The 19,274-nt window shown below is 41.3% G+C and overlaps 1 protein-coding gene across 3 annotated transcripts in view; it reads left to right on the plus strand.

The window, feature by feature from the left end:
• Nucleotides 1-6,720, plus strand: part of CNST (consortin, connexin sorting protein) — a 76,301-nt gene extending 69,581 nt beyond the window's left edge. For all 3 annotated transcript variants that reach the window (XM_012751305.2, XM_012751307.3, XM_012751306.3), the window contains exon 11: nucleotides 1,755-6,720. In XM_012751305.2, coding sequence (XP_012606759.1) covers nucleotides 1,755-1,960 — 206 coding nt within the window. In that variant the 3' untranslated portion in view covers nucleotides 1,961-6,720. The remainder of the gene's footprint in view (nucleotides 1-1,754) is intronic.
• The last annotated feature ends 12,554 nt before the right edge of the window (nucleotides 6,721-19,274 follow it).

Below are 19,274 nucleotides of genomic sequence, written 5' to 3' on the forward strand. Positions count from 1 at the left end.
TTGTATAAAAGTCCTAAAATCATGTATGCTAGTTCTAGAAGGATACACAGCAAATTTAAGTGTTTATCTCTGGGGTAGGAGGGATGAATATGATTAGGTAGAAGAAAATGGGACGGTCATTAGACTCTAAGACACTTTTTTTTTTTTTTTTTGAGACAGAGTCTCGCTTTGTTGCCCAGGCTAGAGTGAGTGCCGTGGCGTCGGCCTGGCTCACAGCAACCTCAAACTCCTGGGCTCAAGCAATCCTCCTGCCTCAGCCTCCCGAGTAGCTGGGACTACAGGCATGCGCCACCATGCCCGGCTAATTTTTTCTATATATATATTAGTTGGCCAATTAATTTATTTCTATTTATAGTAGAGATGGGGTCTTGCTCTTGCTCAGGCAAGATTTCGAACTCCTGACCTTGAGCAATCTGCCTACCTCGGCCTTCCAGAGTGCTAGGATTACAGGCGCACTGCGCCCAGCCACTAAGACACTTTTGACTTTGAATTTTTACAGGGAGAATACACTGATGTAATATTGTAAAATCTTCCAATTTAAGTCTATTTGGTATATCTTAGGTCTTATAAAATTTGTTTCTTATCATAAAAATAATATATGCTAATCATGAAAAAATTCAGACAGTATTAAAGTCAAAATTTAATCATGAATCTTGGATATCTTTTAATGACAGAACATATTAAATTACTCCATTCTGTTAAATAATTCCATAGAATTCCATCATATAAATGTCCTATGATTATTTAACTATTTCATTGTAACTGGAATAACTAGGTTAATTCTCAACCTTTTGTTACAACAGACTGCTACAGTGAACAAGCTTGTATACATGATCGTGTGTTGTACAAATCTGTAGGCTAATTCCTAAAGGTGGACTTGTTGGGCTAAATGTCAGAACCACATGTCTCATTTGGTCTCAGGTAGTCCTGGTTTACATCTGTCTTCCCAGCACTGAGTTCAGTTAACATTTTCTTTCACTCTCAAAAGTATTCAGTGTAGAGGATAGGTTAATTTTAAATTTTAATAGATACTGCCAAGTCACCTTCCAAAAAGGTTTCCATACACTTTCATCATGCTGCAGATCATAAAACTTTTTTAGTCTTCTGTGAAATATGTTTATTTTCTTTAATTATGAATGATTGTTAAGATTTTTCAACCAAAGAGTAGTTATTTTCTTCAATATAGAAAGATTGATATGGATCTTTCTATTAAAAACAAACTTGCCAAAGATGTTAAGCAAAATTAAAAGAAACCACCGTACAGTCTAGAACTTTACTGTTCCACTAAGTGATAAAAATAAAGGCGAGTATTAATAAGATGCAAAGAGATCCCACCCAAAGACTTTTTTTATTGTTTAATACCGAGTTGACTTTGCCTTAAAATGGTCCCCTGATGGGAACTCCAAAGGCATTATAATCATGAGGTTGTAATGTATACTCTAAAATAATGCTGGGAGCACATCAGAGGGACACTGCCCTGTCTTTCTTCCTTTTCATGGGAGTGATTCTATTTATCAGATAAATGAGCCAGTTTTAATTTTAGCATTCACAAACCCCACAAGCATGAATCTTTGTGGTAACTAATAGGAAGGTCTTCATAGAGTTATTAGGAGCATGAGTTTTCTGTCAATAAGTCCTATCCCTGGAGGACTAACATTAGAAACATCTAGTTATCTTAATCAGTGAGAAGACAGCAAATGCTAAGATTTCCATTTTGACGACAATTTAACCTCACTCTTTTCTTATATTTACAGATGAAGTTGGAGGTGGCTCCTGTATTTTACTGATCTTGCTGTGCATAGCAACGGTTTTCCTTAGTGTTGGAGGAACTGCATTATACTGCACTTTTGGTGACATGGAGTCACCTGTTTGTACAGACTTTGCAGACAACATGGACTTCTATTACACTAAGTTGCTGCAGGGAATGGCAGAACTTAAACACTGGATCTACCTCTCCTAGCAGCATTCAAGAGAGACAGGCATGCTGGCAGTGTGAATGAAAGATGTGAAACTTTCTAAACATTTTATTTCAGGAGTTCTGTAACATTCCCCCCTTCCCCCAGTTATGAACCAAGGACATCAGCAACCGCAACTTTAAATGGCTATCCAGAGGAACTCTGTTAGAATAATCCATTTAGTGAGGCAAATACTGATCTCAAGCATTGTGGATGGAAAGAATCATCTTTGGAGAGCCTATGTGTCTCCTCCTCTCTGCCTCCTAGTATAATAAGGTATGCTGAGCAGAATTAAACAAGGTAGTCTTGGAACTACACTATGTTTAGCTACCTTGTCAAGCCAGTGGTTAAAGGACACTTTTGGTTTACATTTGTTTGTCCATAGACGTTGCTTCCAGCCATCACGCAATATGTTTGTATATAATCAAAAGGAGTTACTTTAATGGTTTCAATGTCATTTTTTAGTTAAGCTTGGAAGCTATGTAATTTAGGCTTTGTGCATTATTTCCAGATTCTTTCTCCATTTTTGAAATGGTTGTGGTGTGAGTGTGTGTATGTGTGTTTCAGGCAGTTATGATAAGCAAATATCCAACATAGAGTAACAAAGATTATTTTTATTCTTTTAACTTGACTATGATGTGCAGGCACAAATCTTTGAAGAAGGCTTAACTGTGGAATAGATGAATTATAGAAATCTTGACCCTGAAATGAGAAACTGTGACTGATCTGTGGCAATTAACTTGATTAACCAACCAAAAATTAATCACAGGCCTGGAGGCAAAATGAAAGAGCCTCCTGAGTCTCCGGCAACAGTTTTGTCATGGATTCAATGCTTCCTGAAATGATGAATGTTGGACTCAACTCAATTCAGCCCTTACTGAGCACCTATTATGTTCTGAGAATATAAGAATAAGAATACAAACATAAATAAGTTATAGTTCCTGCTATAGATATTTTAATTTGATCTTATATAAAATGAACCAAACTACTTTGGCAAGTGAAATCATCATATATAATTGAGTATTAACAGATCATGCATTCATATATTTGAACATTCATTCATATCATGTGCTTGATTTAGACCCAATTGTGGGGTCATTAAGCAAAAATTCAATCATACCTTCAATAGGCAGATGTCTAATTTTTGTTTAAATCAATTGTTTAGGTGGCCTTTCCTTATCTAAAGTACAGTGGTCTAACATTTAGGAAGCCTTGCTTTGACTTTTTATCAGGCAGCATTTTAAAAGGGCAAACATGAATTATAGTTTTTTAATAAATAACTATTATGTCATCTTTTTCTTTAGCATCATTTGAAAGAAAAAGGGAGAAATTACTTTCTAGTTGTTACTGGCTGGTACAGTACCTCCCTTTGTGTTTCTGCTTATTTATTTAGATGACATGAATTTTAAAGGGCTTTTTATATAAGTTGAAAGTGTGTTGCTGAGCATGCATTTGGTTATCCCAAGGCTAGATATTTAATTACTATGTATTTAGTGTTTTGATTTTGTATATTTCAGTTCAGTGTGTTTTTAGACTTGTTTATTTTTAAACAGATGTTTCATTTTCACTTGTAATACTATTTGATTTGTCTCTATCATGTCCCCATAAACTAATATTTTCAAGAGTTATAGATCAAAGATATTTATTTAGAATTGTACAAGATACTGAGATTTAGATTCCTTATACTTAAGGCTGATTTTATTAGAAGATTATTTTAATGTTCTATAAATTTTAAGACTTTGTATTCAAATTGTATGTAAAATATGTAAAATGTTGACAGTACTATCTTAAGTGGTTCTATAAAGCTGTTCACGAGGTCTACCATGAGGGTCACCCTCATCATAGGCAAACCTCTTCTGTTTTATCCTCAATTTCTAGTTACAGGAATTTTGTGATGCTTATTTCTGCCGATTTTATGTCAAAATAAGTTAAAATTGCCCTGTTGTTCACCTCTTTTACATCACTCTCAGAGTCCTGTATAATCTCTGGTGTAATATTTGCCTATAGGCAACCCAGGCCACTTTTCCTGAAACCCGAGACCTCCTGGAGACCTTCACACTGAGATGAAGGAATCAGAACAACACCTTGCTAATCAGGGGCCCAGTTGTGTCTCAGAAGAGCCATGTGTGTCCTCACCACTTCCCACAGTGGGTGAGGTGAGCTCAGGAGCACATTGATATCTTGACTTAAAATAGGCATGAAATGTCAACTAGAAAAATTAGGAAAACTTTGAAAAATGTAATAGTCATTTATTGCATGAATTGGAGTTATTACACCTGGTGGGGAAAGGATTGTTATCTCACACATAAAAAATTCATCCAGTTTTACAAAAATGTAATTTCTTCTGTCACTTGAAAGTCCTGACAACTATTTGTAACTAATCTTCCTTAAGGACTGTATTTGAGGATATCAAATCGAGCTTGTAATTTAAAATCTATACCAACAAAGTGTCTCAGAGAGTTTTTTTGAACACTTGGGTGATGAGAAAAACTGCTTTAAAGTGAAAGTATAATTTTAGAAGTTGGTCTGGCCCCACAAGAAGATGGTCATCTATTTTGGGAAGTCTACTAGGTCCCTACGTAAAGGTTTCCCAGCCTCTAAAATACTTCCCCTCTCTGCCTTCCACAGTAGCTGAAATTTGCTCTAAAAACTTATTCTTTTAGATTTAAAAATCAAAATCCTCTGGGAGGTTTACTTTGTTGAGCTGTGAGTATGTGTATTAAATGTGGAGAGGACCTGAGATTTGAAAGGGCAGATGTGACTAGGGTTTGCTGGAGTGGCAGGAGGACATGAATGGGAGTGGCAGGGGTGGAGGCAGGGGTAGGAGTTGAGAAAAGGAGAGAATGTGGGAAGAACAATCCTTCAGCTATTGATCTGTCTCACTGAAGCTGGCCTGTGGCATTTACTCCCAATCCAAAGAGAGACTGAATTTTTCTCTCTCTGCTGACATGACCCGTATAACTCTCTCTGTTTCTTTGTTCTCACTCTGATATACTACGTTATGTAGTGTATGTAGTGTTTTCACATTTAATTCGTTAGATGCTTAGATCAGTACACACACATCCCTCAAGTCCAGGTCTTGTAACTCCCCAAGTCCATTATATTAATACTTTCAATTCTATCATGTTGCCTCTACTTCAAAAAGAATAAGAATGATTCTAGAGTTGATGGCACAATTCTAGTGCCGTCTGCTATTCTGACCACCTCAAAGGTAAACATTCATTGAGCCTAAGGTACTAACTCTCTAAAAGCTACAGTGAGTTTTAAATTGCCGAACGAAATAAATCTCCCTGGGTTTAAGCTAATGAGAGATGAGGCGTGGTAACATATGGGCATCTTTTCTCCCTGATAGAAGAAGAGTAACTCCTAAACTCAACTTTTTGTCTATTACCCTGAGATTGGTGCAGAACCATGAGCAACAGTTTATCCCTGTGTTTGCCTTGACAAACATTTGAATGCCTACAGTGTGCCTAGCACTGAGCTGGGTGCTGGGCTCCAGAAACAAGAAATGGTACCAGCTTAAAGAATTACTATCTGGTGAAAGAAATGGATTTGTGAAGAGGGAATAAAAATGAAGAAATCAGGAAACATGCTGCTCATGGGGGTGGAAACTTGGGTTTATTCTTTCCTAGCATGTGCCATACACTATTAGAAATAAAAGTAAAATTCTGTCTAAGCCACCTGCAGAAGAACTGGATGGGAATCTTTCCTCACAGCCAAAGTTCTAATAATTATTATCTAATAATTATTACTCTTCACTTCTAGTTAATACTTATGACATTAATCGCTGGCAGGTCTTTCTAGCAGTGGAAAGCTTCTATGCAAGAGCCTTCTTCAAAATTTAAAGTCTGAATTACCCTGAATTAAAAACCTTCTCACAAAGAAAGCTCCAGTCCCAGATGGCTTCACCAGTAAATTCTATCAACCATTTAACAAAGTGCCCATCCTGTGAATACTCTTTTAGAAAGAGGGACAGGGGCCGGGCACAATGGCTCACAGCTGTAATCTCAGTGCTTTGGAACACAAAGGTGGGAGGATTGCCCTGAACCCAGGAGTTTGAGACCAGCCTAAGCAACATAGTGAGACCCCATTTCTTAAGAAAAAAAAATTTTTTTTAATTACCTGGGCATCATGGCACATGCCTGTAGTCCCAGCTACTCAGAAGGCTGAGGCAGGAGGATCACTTGAACTCAGGAATTTGAGGTTATGGTGAGCTATGATGGTGCCACTGCACTCTGGCCTGAATGACAGAGTGAGACCCTGTCTCAAACGAATAAGAAAAAAGAGGGAAAGAGTACTTCCCAATTCACTTTATGAAACCACTCTGATACCAAAACCAGACAAAGACAGTAAGGAAAAAAACTAAGACCAATAGCACTCATGAACTTAGACACAAAAATGCTTAACAAAATGGTAGCTTAAATCTAAAAATATATAAAAAGGGTAATAAACTGTCATGACCAAATGAAATTTATCCCAGGAATACAATGTTGATTTAATAGTCAAAAATCACTCAATGTAATTCACCATTTCAACAGACTAAAAAGGAAAACACATATGATCATATCAATAAGTACATTAAATTTATACACCATTCACGATAAAAACTCAGCAAACTAGATGTGAACTTCCTCAACTTGATAAAGGACATTTATGAAAAAAATCACAGCTAATATTATTAATAATACTCAATGGAGAGGCCAGGCATAGTGGCTCACATTTGTAATCCTAGTACTTGGGAGGCCATGGTGGGAGGATTGCTTAAGCCCAGAATTTTAAGACCAGCCTGGGCAATAGTGAGATCCTGTCTCACAAAAATTTTTTTAAAAACAGTGAGGTGTGGTGGCACACGCCTGTAGTCCCAGCTACTCGGGAGGCTGAGGCAGGAGGATCACTTGAGCCCAGGAGTTTGAGGTTGCAGTGAGCTATCATTATGCCACAGCACTGTTAGCCTGGGCAACAGAGAGAGAGCCTGTGTCCAAAAAATATTAATGGAGAAAGACCAAATGTTTTTCTTCCTAAGATAGGAACAAGGTAAGGACACTTTTATTCAAATTAAAAAGAAAAAGAAATAACAGACTTCCCAATTATAAAGGAAGAAAGAAAACTTTTTGCAAATAACATGATTGTTTATAAAGATAATCCTAAGGAATCTACAAAATGCTGCTAGCGTAAGTGAATTTAGCAAGATCACAGGATACAAGGTCAATATACAAAAAATAGTATTTCTATGTACTAGCAGTGGACAATTGGAAAATGAAATTTAAAATTGATGAATACATGAATAAAAATTTATTTCACACTATCAAAACATGAAATACTTACAAATTTAACAAATTATATGCAAAACTTATATACTGAAATCTGTAAAGCATTGCTGAAAGAAAAGATTGAAATAAATGGAGAGATACATTCTGTTCACAGATTGGAAGACTTGATATTGTTAAGATGTCGTTTCTCCCCAAATTGATCCATTGATCTGCAATTGCAATCAAAACTCCAGCAATTTTAAAGACATGAACAGGTTCTTTAATCCCAGCTACTTGGGAGGCTGAAGCAGGAGGATCACTTGAGCCCAGGAGTTTAAGACCAGCCTAGGCAACATAGCAAGAACCCCATCTGAAAAAAAAAAAAAAAAAAAGGAAAAAGAAATTAACATGTTAATTTTAAAATTTGTATGGAGATGCAAGTGACGTAGAAGATAGCCAATGAAATTGTTAGTACAAAACTGAAGGATTTATGCTTCCTCATTTTAAGGCTTACTGCTATCATACAAAGAGTCTAACTGTGGCATAGTGAAACGATAGTTCAGAAATAGACCTACATGTATATGTTCAAATAATCTACAAAGGTAACAAGGTAATTCAGTAGGGGAAAAGGAAGTCTTTTCAACAAATAATGCTGAGACAACTGAATATCCAATTGAGAAAAATGAGGATAGACTTCATATAACACAAAAATTAAAATAAATGAATCTAAGTGTAAAACTAAAGCTATGAAACAACTAGAAGTAAACATAGGAGAAAATCTTTGTAATCTTTGTATAACCAAAGGTTTCTTAAAACACAAAAGAAGCCGGGCATGGTGGCTCACGCCTGTAATCCTAGCACTCTGGGAGGCTGAGGCGGGCGGATTGCTTGAGGTCAGGAGTTCGAAACCACCCTGAGACCCCGTCTCTACTAAAAAATAGAAAGAAATTAATTGACCAACTAAAAATATATATACAAAAAAAAATTAGCTGGGCATGGTGGCGCATGCCTGTAGTCTCAGCTACTTGGGAGGCAGAGGCAGGAGGATCATTTGAGCCCAGGAGTTTGAGGTTGCTGTGAGCTAGGCTGACGCCATGGCACTCACTCTAGCCTGGGCAACAAAGTGAGACTCTGTCTCAAAAAAAAAAAAAAAACACACAAAAGAAACCATAAGAGAAAAAAAATCAATAAACTGGACTTTAAAAACTTGTGCTTTTTAAACAACTTGGTAAGGAAAATAAAAAGGCAAGCCAATTGGGAAAAAATATTCATAATATATTTATGCAGCAAAACCTTGTATCCAGAATATATAGACATCTCACATCTCACACAACTCAATATCATGACAACCCAATTTTAAAACTTTGAACACCCTTTGTGAAAGAAAATATACAAATGGTTAATGAGCATGTGAAAAAATGCTTAATATTAGTCATAAAAATAATGCACATTAAAACAATGCAATACCAGTACACACCCACTGAAATGACTAGAATTTTAAAAACGGACACTGCCCCCAGGGATGCAAGAGTGGTTCAGCACATGAAAATCAATGTAATACATTAAAAGAACAAAAAAGGGGGGGGATAACGTGATTATCTCAACAGATGCAGAGAAAGCACTTAGCATCCTTTCATGATAAAAAAAAAAAAAAAAAAAGTCTGAATAAGCTAGGAATAGAAGGGGACTTCCTCAACATGATAAAGGGCATTTATGAAAACCCACAGATATCCTCTGAAAGACTGAAAAGCTTTCACTCTTAGATTAGGAACAGGACCAGGATGCTCACTTTCATCACTGCTATTCAACATAGAACTGGAAGTTCTTTTTCTTTTTGAGACAGCGTCTTGCTCTGTTGCCCAGGCTAGAATGCCATGATAGCTCACAGCAGCCTCAAACTCCTAGGCTCAAGCAATCCTCCTGCCTCAGCCTCCCAAGTAGCTGGGACTACAGGCATGAGCCACCATGCCCAGCTAATTTTTGTTTTTATTTTTAATTGGCTATTTTTTTCTAATTTTAGTAGAGACGGAGTCTGGCTCTTGCTCAGGCCGGTCTCAAACTCCTGAGCTCAAACGATCCACCCACCTCAGCCTCCCAGAGTGCTAGGATTACAGGCGTGAGGCCACCGCCCCCAGCCCACACAAAAACTTTTACACAAATGTTCATCACAACTTTATCCATAACAGACCAAAGATAGAAACACCCCAATGTTCATCACCCATACAAGAGAATGCTATTCAGCAATAAAAAAAGAGAAAACTATGGATACAAAAGTAACATGGATGAATTTCAAAATAATTATTCTGGGCGAAAGAAGCCAAAAACAAAAGAGTACATATCGCATGTGTCCATTTATAGAAAGTTTTAGAAAAGGCAAACTAATCCATAATGACACAAACACATCAATTTCCCTGAGGGGTGCAGGATGGAGGGGGATGGATTGCAACAGTCATGGGACAACATCTGAGATTGATGAAAACACTATGTATCTTTATTATGGTGTTAATTTCATGGGTATATTCACTTTTCAAAATTCATTGAGTTACACACTTTAAACCGAGGCAGTTATGTAAGTAAATTGCACTTCAATAAAGTTGTTTTAAAAAATGTGTTTGGTTCATAGCTTTGTGGGATCTCAAGGTACATGAGGGACAAGGGAACCCCTACTTTCTGTCAGAATACTTTATTCCCTTTCAGTGTTGCTTAATTGGGATAGAAAAGAATTTTTGGTGACCTCCAAGCACCAGCCTTCATTTGTATAAGACGTAAGTTCTCAACTAGCTATTTATATAGTGTAGCGATAAACTCACTAGTTCAAAATGCCTTGATTTCCATCTGCATTATGTTCATTGCTTTTTGATCCCTCTAGTTTCTTCTGAAATGTCAAGACAGTGATTTTTTCTACTTGATGCAGCAGTACAAATTCCAAACCCAATCTAATTATAGATATTCGGTAAGGACAACCCAATCTACCTCTGGCCGGAATGCATTGATCAAAAGTGAGGTTTCGTGATTTTATTGCTTTTCTTAATTGCCTTGGATCAAGGGTCAGGAAGGAGATATGCACTTAGGGAGTAGAGACAGCTTACATCATTTATCAGAATGGCAACACTCCGTAAATGGCTGATTCTTATTGTATTTTCCAAGTGCAAGACTGAGGATTGAGAAGGTATGTACATACTGAACAAAAAAGAAAAAAATATCCTTGCCTATGCTTCTGATCTGGATAGGAACTTGGTCCAAAAGTGACTGTAAATGTACATAATCTGCCCTTTCTTTCCCCATTTTATTTTTTTCTTGAATAGGAAAACTAAATTATTGGAATAGGAATAGCATTTTGGCCAGCCCTGGAGAGGGGGCTTTCGGGCTATAGGAGTTTGGTGGTGCGCAAGGGAAGCCCTCCCTAGGATTGAAATCTTGATGATGGATGATATCATATCCGATATCACTAGCCGTTTAGCCTCCTCTTTGGACTTCAATTTCCTCATCTATACAATTTCTAAGATAATGGCAGACTTCAATATACTCTGGCTCTTTGAATATTCAAAAGTATTCTATTTTCCATTGTTAAGAAAAGACAGCTTGGGCTGGGCGCGGTGGCTCACGCCTGTAATCCTAGCTCTCTGGGAGGCCGAGTCGGGCGGATTGCTCAAGGTCAGGAGTTCGAAACCAGCCTGAGCAAGAGCGAGACCTCGTCTCTACTAAAAATAGAAAAAAATTAATTGGCCAACTAAAAATATATATAGAAAAAATTAGCCGGGCATGGTGGCGCATGCCTGTAGTCCCAGCTATTCAGGAGGCTAAGGCAGGAGGATCACTTGAGCCCAGGAGATTGAGGTTGCTGTGAGCTAGGCTGACGCCACGGCACTCACTCTAGCCTGGGCAACAAAGTGAGACTCTGTCTCAAAAAAAAAAAAAAAAGAAAGAAAGAAAAGAAAAGACAGCTTGGATGTCAGTATTTGGTGGGCGATGTAATGTTTGGATTAGGTTGGATGGAAGTTCTGTGAAGCTGTACGTGGAGGTGAGAGGTGGAATATACTAATTTACACCTGGACTTTGAAGTGCCCTCTGTGCCCCTAGCCCCTTTCTAAGCAAGAGCCTGGCACAGATGGTTTCTTGTCAATAAGGTTTGCAGTTTCGTATTACATTAGCCTGCAATCCTAGCCACAGCTGATTAGATTGGGGGATTGGTGCCTTAGCCTGAAGCACTCCTTGAAATTTTAACATAATAGCAACCTGGATGAAAATGGGTTCTTTGGGGAGCTTTTGTCTCCAGACCAGAACAACATAGAATCAGGAATTTTTGTAGACAGTATCTGCCCAAGCAGGTCATCTCTCAGATAATTTGAATTTGGGGCACAGAGTCTGCATCCAGCCCTGCCAATATTAAGGTGCAGAACCTCCAGCATAATGCTGAAGAGTCCAGGAACAGCAAAACCACTGAAGCATGGCAGGCGCGGTGGCTCACGCCTATAATCCTAGCTCTCTGGGAGGCCGAGGCAGGAGGATCGCTCAAGGTCAGGAGTTTGAAACCAGCCTGAGCAAGAGCGAGACCCCATCTCGACTAAAAATAGAAAGATATTAATTGGCCAAATAAAAAATATATACAAAAATTTAGCCGGGCATGGTGGTGCATGCCTGTAGTCCCAGCTACTCAGGAGGCTGAGGCAGAAGGATTGCTTGAGCCCAGGAGTTTGAGGTTGCTGTGAGCTAGGCTGACGCCATGGCACTGTAGCCCGGGTGACAGAGTGAGACTCTGTCTCAAAAAAACAAAACAAAAAAACCCCACTGAAGCAGCGAATCAGAAAGTCTTTCTCTTGAGTCACCAAGAACTATAACCCAAACAATATTCCATTTCCAGAAGACCTGGCACTGGGAGAGAATATCCTTATTATAAGGGTTCCTTCCGCAAGGTGACCTTGGAAAGAGTCTATTCCCAGCAAATCGAGACCAGCTACACTACTTGTGTGCAAGCATTGTCTGGCTCTTTAAAATCATGTTATTTTAGACTTAACACGCAGCACAGAAACTATCTAATTTGCTCTGTTGTGTGAGAAATGAAGCCGAGATCTCGGGAGTTCCAGTAACGTCAAGAGCAACAAAGCTACTTTCCACTCCTAGTTGCCACTGCGTCTTTCTCCTACTGCTCTTTAGTTAGCTAGGACTTGTACCTTTGATCACGGCTACTCTGGGTCTCACATATGGAAGACCCACAGAGGCAGTTACTCCATATCTGCAAGCCACAGGCAGGGGGGCATCAGTGTGTGGTCGTCCTGTGCTCCCGGAGTCACCCTGGGGGATCCCAGAGAGAAGGCGGGGGTTTCCCTGGCAGACCTGTGTGTGCACTCGGTGCCTAGGGCCGCCAGATAAAATACAGGATGCCCAGTTACTGCACAGGACATGCTTGTAGTAAAAATTATGTTTCTCTGAAATTCAAATTGAATTAGGTGTCCTGTATTTTTGTTTGCTAATCTGGCAATCCTATCAGTACCACATGTTACAGACGCTGAGGACCAGAGGACAGAGGGTCGTCAGGGCCAGAGGAGCAGAGGGAATGGGTTACAGGGAGCTCTAGGGGGCAGCTTGCAGCTCCCCTTCCAGGATGTCCTAAGCGTCCCAGTGTGGTGGGTCTGCAAACAGAACACACGGCCCAGCACAGCTGTGAGGGGGCGGGCCTGCTAAGGGGCAGGATGCGATCAGAAGGTGTTGGCATTTGTGGCGCTTGAAACTCCGAGTGTGCCGAATTTAAATTGTTTTAAATCTTCCACAAAAGTGAGAATTTAACTGTAGTTTAGAATGTAGTGAACAAAAATTAGTACTCTGCCTGAAGTCAACAGTCTTCCAAATGCAGTTCTGTGTGCTGTCTGTCCTGTGAGATGCCGGCCACTCAGTGGCCCAAACTCACAGAACTGTGTGTTTCCTCCTGTTTGCAGATAGCACCAGCTACAAACACAAATGTGAGGTATGGCCTGTCATGCCCAGTTTGTTTTAGCTCTCAGGCCATCTCATTTGTATTCGGGCCTTGTTCCAGATATGAGATTGCTGGTTGTAGCTAGCCAGCGCTCCATTATTCATTGTGAAAAACCGTGGCTTTTTCGTCGGTGCATTCCTTGGCTTAGCTTCCCGATGGCCTCAGCTTCCCACCAACGGCTGTTAGCCCTCGGCCTGTTGTTTCCACTCGAGGAGACCAGCCCCGCTTCATGGGAGCTTTGGTGTCCTCAGTCTGACCTTCTCGCAGGACTGCAAACCCTGTTTTGTGTCAAAACTCATTACTCATAAGTAAAAGTGCATTAGCATTAGCTGTGGCCAAAATCCATCTGGCCTCTTCCCTTTTGCGTAGGGTGATAAATTGGCTGCAGGGCAGGCAGGCCAGCAGGGAGGTGGCGTCCCTGCCAGCCTCAGCCTTGTGTGTGCGTGGCGCAAAGCTCCTTGTCCAGACAGTGACCTGGGAGTTGCCCTCCCCCACCCCAAGCTCCTTGGCCACCGGGGGAAGGAAAAGCAGATTCTAATGCAGGACAGTAAACCTCATGTTTGCCTGCATGTCTGCAAAGCATCCTAGACAAAGCAAGTAAGAAAGAATAGAGGTAAAAGCAAGGAAGGATAACAGGATTTTAGAAACCATGCATACTGATGAGTGTATGTGTGTATGTGTGTGTGTGTGTTTATTTTTTCTTTTAGCTAGTTACTAGAATGGCAAGGCATAAACATAAGAGATCAATCACTTAAATAACAATAAACATCAGTGGAAAATGTTGAAGGAGTAAAAGAACAAAAATCCCAAAATGGAGGCCTGGGCGTGGCAGGGTCTGGGGGAGAATGGAGCTACCTGCCACCCACAGGCCTTTGCCCCCTGCCTACACTTCCCTTCCTCAGTGGCCTAGAGGTAGATCTCCCGGGAACCTTCCACTGCAGCCCTTCTGTGACCTCATGTCTCACTGTTGTCTCAGCTGCCAGAATGGAAAGCATAGGCAGCGGCGCTGTTCCTTCTGCAGCTGCTTATGGGAGATAGGTCCTTCCGTTCCTTCACCTTTCCAGGTCTGATTTCTAGTGGTATTGTTTTTTCCCTGCACCATTTTTCTATAGTGTTTTTAGTTCTTTGGAATACTATGGTAAAATGAAAAGAATTTTTTTCTTATTCCAATAAGGACAAAAGGACAAGTAAGAAGCCTGAGTCTTCAATTCCTGGTGCCTTCCTGAGAGCTTGGCTTTTGCCTGACATAATACAAGGAGGGCTGTCTGTGGGCGCCCCAATCGGAGTGAACACCCCTGGGAAGCACACAGCACACTGGAGAGCAGGGGCTGGGAGCCAGAGCTGGAAAAGGCACAGCCTGTCTTTAACAATTACTTCTGCATTTTCCAAAAGACAGTTAAACTGGTTGGAATCCAGGCATTGGAGAGTGGCCTCCTTGGCAACGTTTCTTAAATCTACAGACGCTGATGAGGGAGTGATGCACATTGGTTTTTATATTTTCTAATAAATTGCCAACAGAATTATTGCCATGCCATTTTAAGTCATGGCATCTTTCCTGTGTTCACTGAGTTGCCTGGGGCAGGCTGCAGTTGACCACTGAGGGCTGCTGGGCCTTCCCCCTTGAACAAGGTGCGGGGCTGCTGTCCTGGAGCCAGCGGTGTTAACGAAACCAAGGAGTCTCCCCCTGTCCCCGGCCTGGCGTATTGACGCCATCGCAGGCTAAGGCTCAGCAGAGACCCTCTGGGGAGAGGATGGACTGGCACCCAGACAGCTTACAAGGTGGACCCCATGCTGGAGGGGTGAGGAACAGAGAAAAGAGGCTTGGAAGAGGTCAAGGGAATTTGCAAACAGAGATACAGAGATTAATCTGGCTTGCACCTCCTCCAGCTCCTACCAATCAGAGCCAGCTTTCTCTCCTCTCCACCAATCAGGGTTGCAGATAAAGAATGATCTGGTGGAAGGCTGGGTCTCCAGGGCTTTGTTGGCGTGTTTCTATTGTCTATAGGAGGAAGGGGAGAGGGAAGAGCTAAGAAAGAGGAAGACAAGGCAGGGTAGAGCAATCTTTAGGGTTTAAATTTAATAGGGGTTTTTAAAAAGATTCCTATGTGGGTCTCAAAAACGAAGTACAGGTAAGAAGAAATGAGGCAGCTGGAGATGTGCTTCAAGCACTTCTGTAAGGGAGGGGCACAGACTCTGGGCTTTGTCTCCCCAGCTGGTCAGCGCTCTGGACCACATGCGCATACCTTACTCTGCTTGTTTCCTCCTTCCAGTCCTTTTGGTGACGCTGCTTCAAAGCGTTTGGCTCCAGTCCTTCTGCTTTCCGATTTCTCTCTGCTCCCGAGAGGATAGCTTAATGGAGTGCCCACCAGGCAGCTCCCCACTTCAACAATCAATAAAGGTCTGAAACACACAGGAATAAACTGAAAACGTGATTTCACTGTAACTCAGGGGTTCATGGCACTCCGTCCAGAACAGGTAAAAGAAAATTGTTCCTAATCCCCTTCAGTGAGTGGAATTTATTTCTCCTTGAAAAAAAAAAGCCGAGGTGAGTGCTATTTATCCTTGTGTGGGAAAAAAAAAATGAAGAGGTGTTGTGGGAGCTCTTCAGGGCAGTTTTGGAATTAGACGCAGTGAGCACCCCACAGCCCTGGTACAGAACACCTACCTTCCCTCCTACACACAGCACGGGACCGTATGTGCCCAGCGCCAGCCTGGGCTATTCCAACACGTGCTGGTTGAATAGTGAACAATTCAATAACTATATGCCTGCATGGATGTGCACTGTTCTTTCGTTTTCTATGTCTCCTCGACTAAATTGGAAGTTTCTTGAGGGCTGGGAGCCTAGCTGTTTTGCCTTTGTAACCTGCTCCCTGCCCTCTCAGTAGGTGTTTATTAGGAACCATGACAGCCGCCTCCTTGCAGGCTGAGGGACTCCGAGATAGAGACCTTCCCTGGAAGTAGGCTCCAGCTCCACTTCCCAAGGCAGCACCTCCTCGCCACCTCCCCCACCCGGCCCTCCCCTCCCTACAGGCAGTCACAGATGTTACCCCTACAAGCCTTGGGGGTCCCCAGAGCATCCTTCTCCAGGGCTGCCAGTGGCTTGGATGCATGTAATGAGCCTTCCTAATCACTAGAGAGTAAATTTAACTTGAAACACAGATACGACTAATGGGTTCTACGACCTGTAATTTATATCATACAAACCAAGACACTTGGGGGAGCCAATAGGGACCCTATTATAATTATACCACAACAGTAGGTGTGAACAGGAATGTCCCAGGCAAACTGGGATGGACAACCACCCTTCTAATGGGTCCAAGGGTCTGAAAGAGAGAAAATGGTTGTTTTGAGGGAGGTGGAAACCTTGTAGTTTGGGAATAGGGCAATTCATTCATTTGCCCAGAAGTGCCTCTGGGGACCTTCTAAATAGCTCACAAGTGCCTGCGGGCCGCAGTAAGAAGAGTATTGTCTGTAAACACTGAATGTGTGGAATAAGCTTTTCTCAAAGGAATTCACAGCTCTTAGAGTTTGTGTTTATTGTCTGGCATCTCCTCCTGTCCTCCCTGGCAGGGGAGCAGGGACATTGCAGACAGAGGGTTTGTAAGGTTTTAGATTGTGCAGACATAACCCCTGGAGTTCTTGTGGAGAACAGTACAATCTAGCAAAAGGTGTCCCAGATGACAGCTCGGAAGGCTGAGTGACACACTTGCCCCCTCGTGTGTGCGTGTGGGTGTGCCATGAGGGCTGGGCCATGTGAGAGGCTGGGAGCTGACGGCTGAGTTTTCTCAGTGTGGTGAAGCTCTGCACATGTGCGAATTCTGGGACCCTTACTGTCCCCGCATGGCAGACCCAGGAAGGAAGTTAACCCTGAGAGGTCCAAAGCGCCATTTCCCACCTACGTGCCTGACTCAGGCTCAAGGGACACTTTCCACCCACCGGATCCGGACTCAGTGTTTGCAGCTTGCCTTCTCACTCCATGGGTGGAGAAGCCCCCTACACACTCGGAGTGACCCCTTGGGCTGTGTGGTGCGGAGAACACCTTTGACCTACTACAAAAATGTAGGGCCGAAACTGCAGAACCAAACTTTTAACTTAAAAAAAAAAATTCAGGTTTAAACAACTTTGGAGGAATATGTAAGCAAAACATCTCCTTACCTTACCACAGAAATGGTTTACATATCCCTGTGGCCTCAGTTAGTCATTTTTTAAAATTTGAGATATAATTCCATAAATGCCATAATATAATTCCAAGTATAATTCCATAATATAATTAATAAATACCAAATATAATTCCATAATACCATAAAATCCACCAATTTAAAGTGTATAATTCAGTGGGTTTTAGTATCTTCATTTAGCCTGTGTATAAGTTCCCCCCCCATTGTTATAATCATGGTATTTAAACATTTTTTTGCTATTTTCTTCATTTTGCCTAATTTCATCCTCATGTTTCTATAGCTCCATGAAGTTGTTAAATTTATAATTTAAAATCATAGCATAATAGTCTGTCATGACAATGTTTCTTCACCATGTAACCATTCTTCATTCATTAGATGTTTGGGCTTTCTACCTTTCCCTCTTTAATAATTAATACTATTCTCTCTCTCTCTTTCTCTCCCTCTCCACCCCCACAAGTGAAGACACACTGAGAATGAAAAAAGATCAGTAAACAAGTTTCAAAAATTAATACTACCATAACTATTATTGTATAGATAGATTTTTTTTTAGTTACTAACTTAGTAATATATTCAACAGTTTTAAATTAGTGAATAAAGGGTGTGATTATTTTAAGACTCTTGTTTTATTATTTTCTTCTAGAAAAGATTGAACCCCTGCAATAAACTAGAGATACCAGCGATGTTTGACATATCTGTATCCAACACCTGACCATCAGTGGGCTTATTTATTTTTTGCCAATAAGCATAAAATGGTACACTGAAGCAATTTTAAATTTCATTTCTTTAATAACCAGAGAGGTAGCAAACTTTCCTCCACAGTGATTTCAAGAGTATAAAAGGAGTCTTCATGTGGTAGAATTGCTCTCATCATATCACACTGCCACTCAATGACCTAAGGTGTCTCATATCCACTAGATTCAAACCTAAACATAACACATAATTGGTGTTCAATACGAATTTGGTTGCTTTATGGCTTCTAAATCTGGATATTTCCCCAACCGAGCATAATTATCTTAGGTGTTATGCAGCTTATCAGTTGATGAACTCTCAGCTCCAAATTCACCCTTTTGGACTACTCTGTGAAAATGGATCTGGGACTTCAAATATTTTCTCCTGTGTTAGCTGGCACAGAAATTTTGTCAGTAGAGGGTGTCGGGGAGACACTGCAGAAGCAAAAGAAGTTTATTTGCCTCTGGTCCTGGTGTGCTTACTGGGTAGCTCCTGCAGTAGCCGCAGCCTGCAGCACCCAGCAGACAGCACTCCCTGGCCCAGCCCCAGGCGCCCCTCCCGGCCAGTGTTGTTCTGCAGCAGAGTGCCCTCACGATAGAGACAATTCCCCACTGCACAGGTCTGGATCTCTGCCTTGGGCGGGGTGAGGTGCTCTCTCTCAGCCCTGTAGCTGGTTCTTACATTTGCTATTCTATATTCACCAGAGTTCTCTTTGTTACTAGCCAATCCCTCCTTGCTGTAACCCTCTGTTATACTTAATAATTATTTATGTTAATACCAGGTGTGGTGGCTCACACTGTACTCATAGCAATTTGGGAGGCTGAGGTAGGAAGATCATTTAAGGCCAGGAGTTTGAGACCAGCCTGGGCAACAGAGTGAGACCCTCAGCCTCCCAAGTAGGCATGAGCCACCACAGCTGGCTAATTTTTCTATTTTTTGTAGAGACAGGGTCTCACTCTTGCTCAGGCCTTGAACTTCTGGCCTCAAGCAATCCTCCTGCCTTGGCCTCCCAAAGTACTAGGATTACAGGTGTGAGCCATCAACCCCCAGCCTCACTATAAAAAAATTTTTGAAAAATTAGCTGGGCTTGGTGGCACATGCTTGTAGTACCAGCTACTTGGGAGGCTGAGGCAGGAGGACTACTTGAGCCCAAGAGTTTAAGGCTGCAGTGAGCTGTGATTGCACCACTGCA

This window comes from Microcebus murinus, chromosome 19 (assembly GCF_040939455.1).
Source record: "Microcebus murinus isolate Inina chromosome 19, M.murinus_Inina_mat1.0, whole genome shotgun sequence".
Lineage (NCBI taxonomy): Eukaryota > Metazoa > Chordata > Mammalia > Primates > Cheirogaleidae > Microcebus > Microcebus murinus.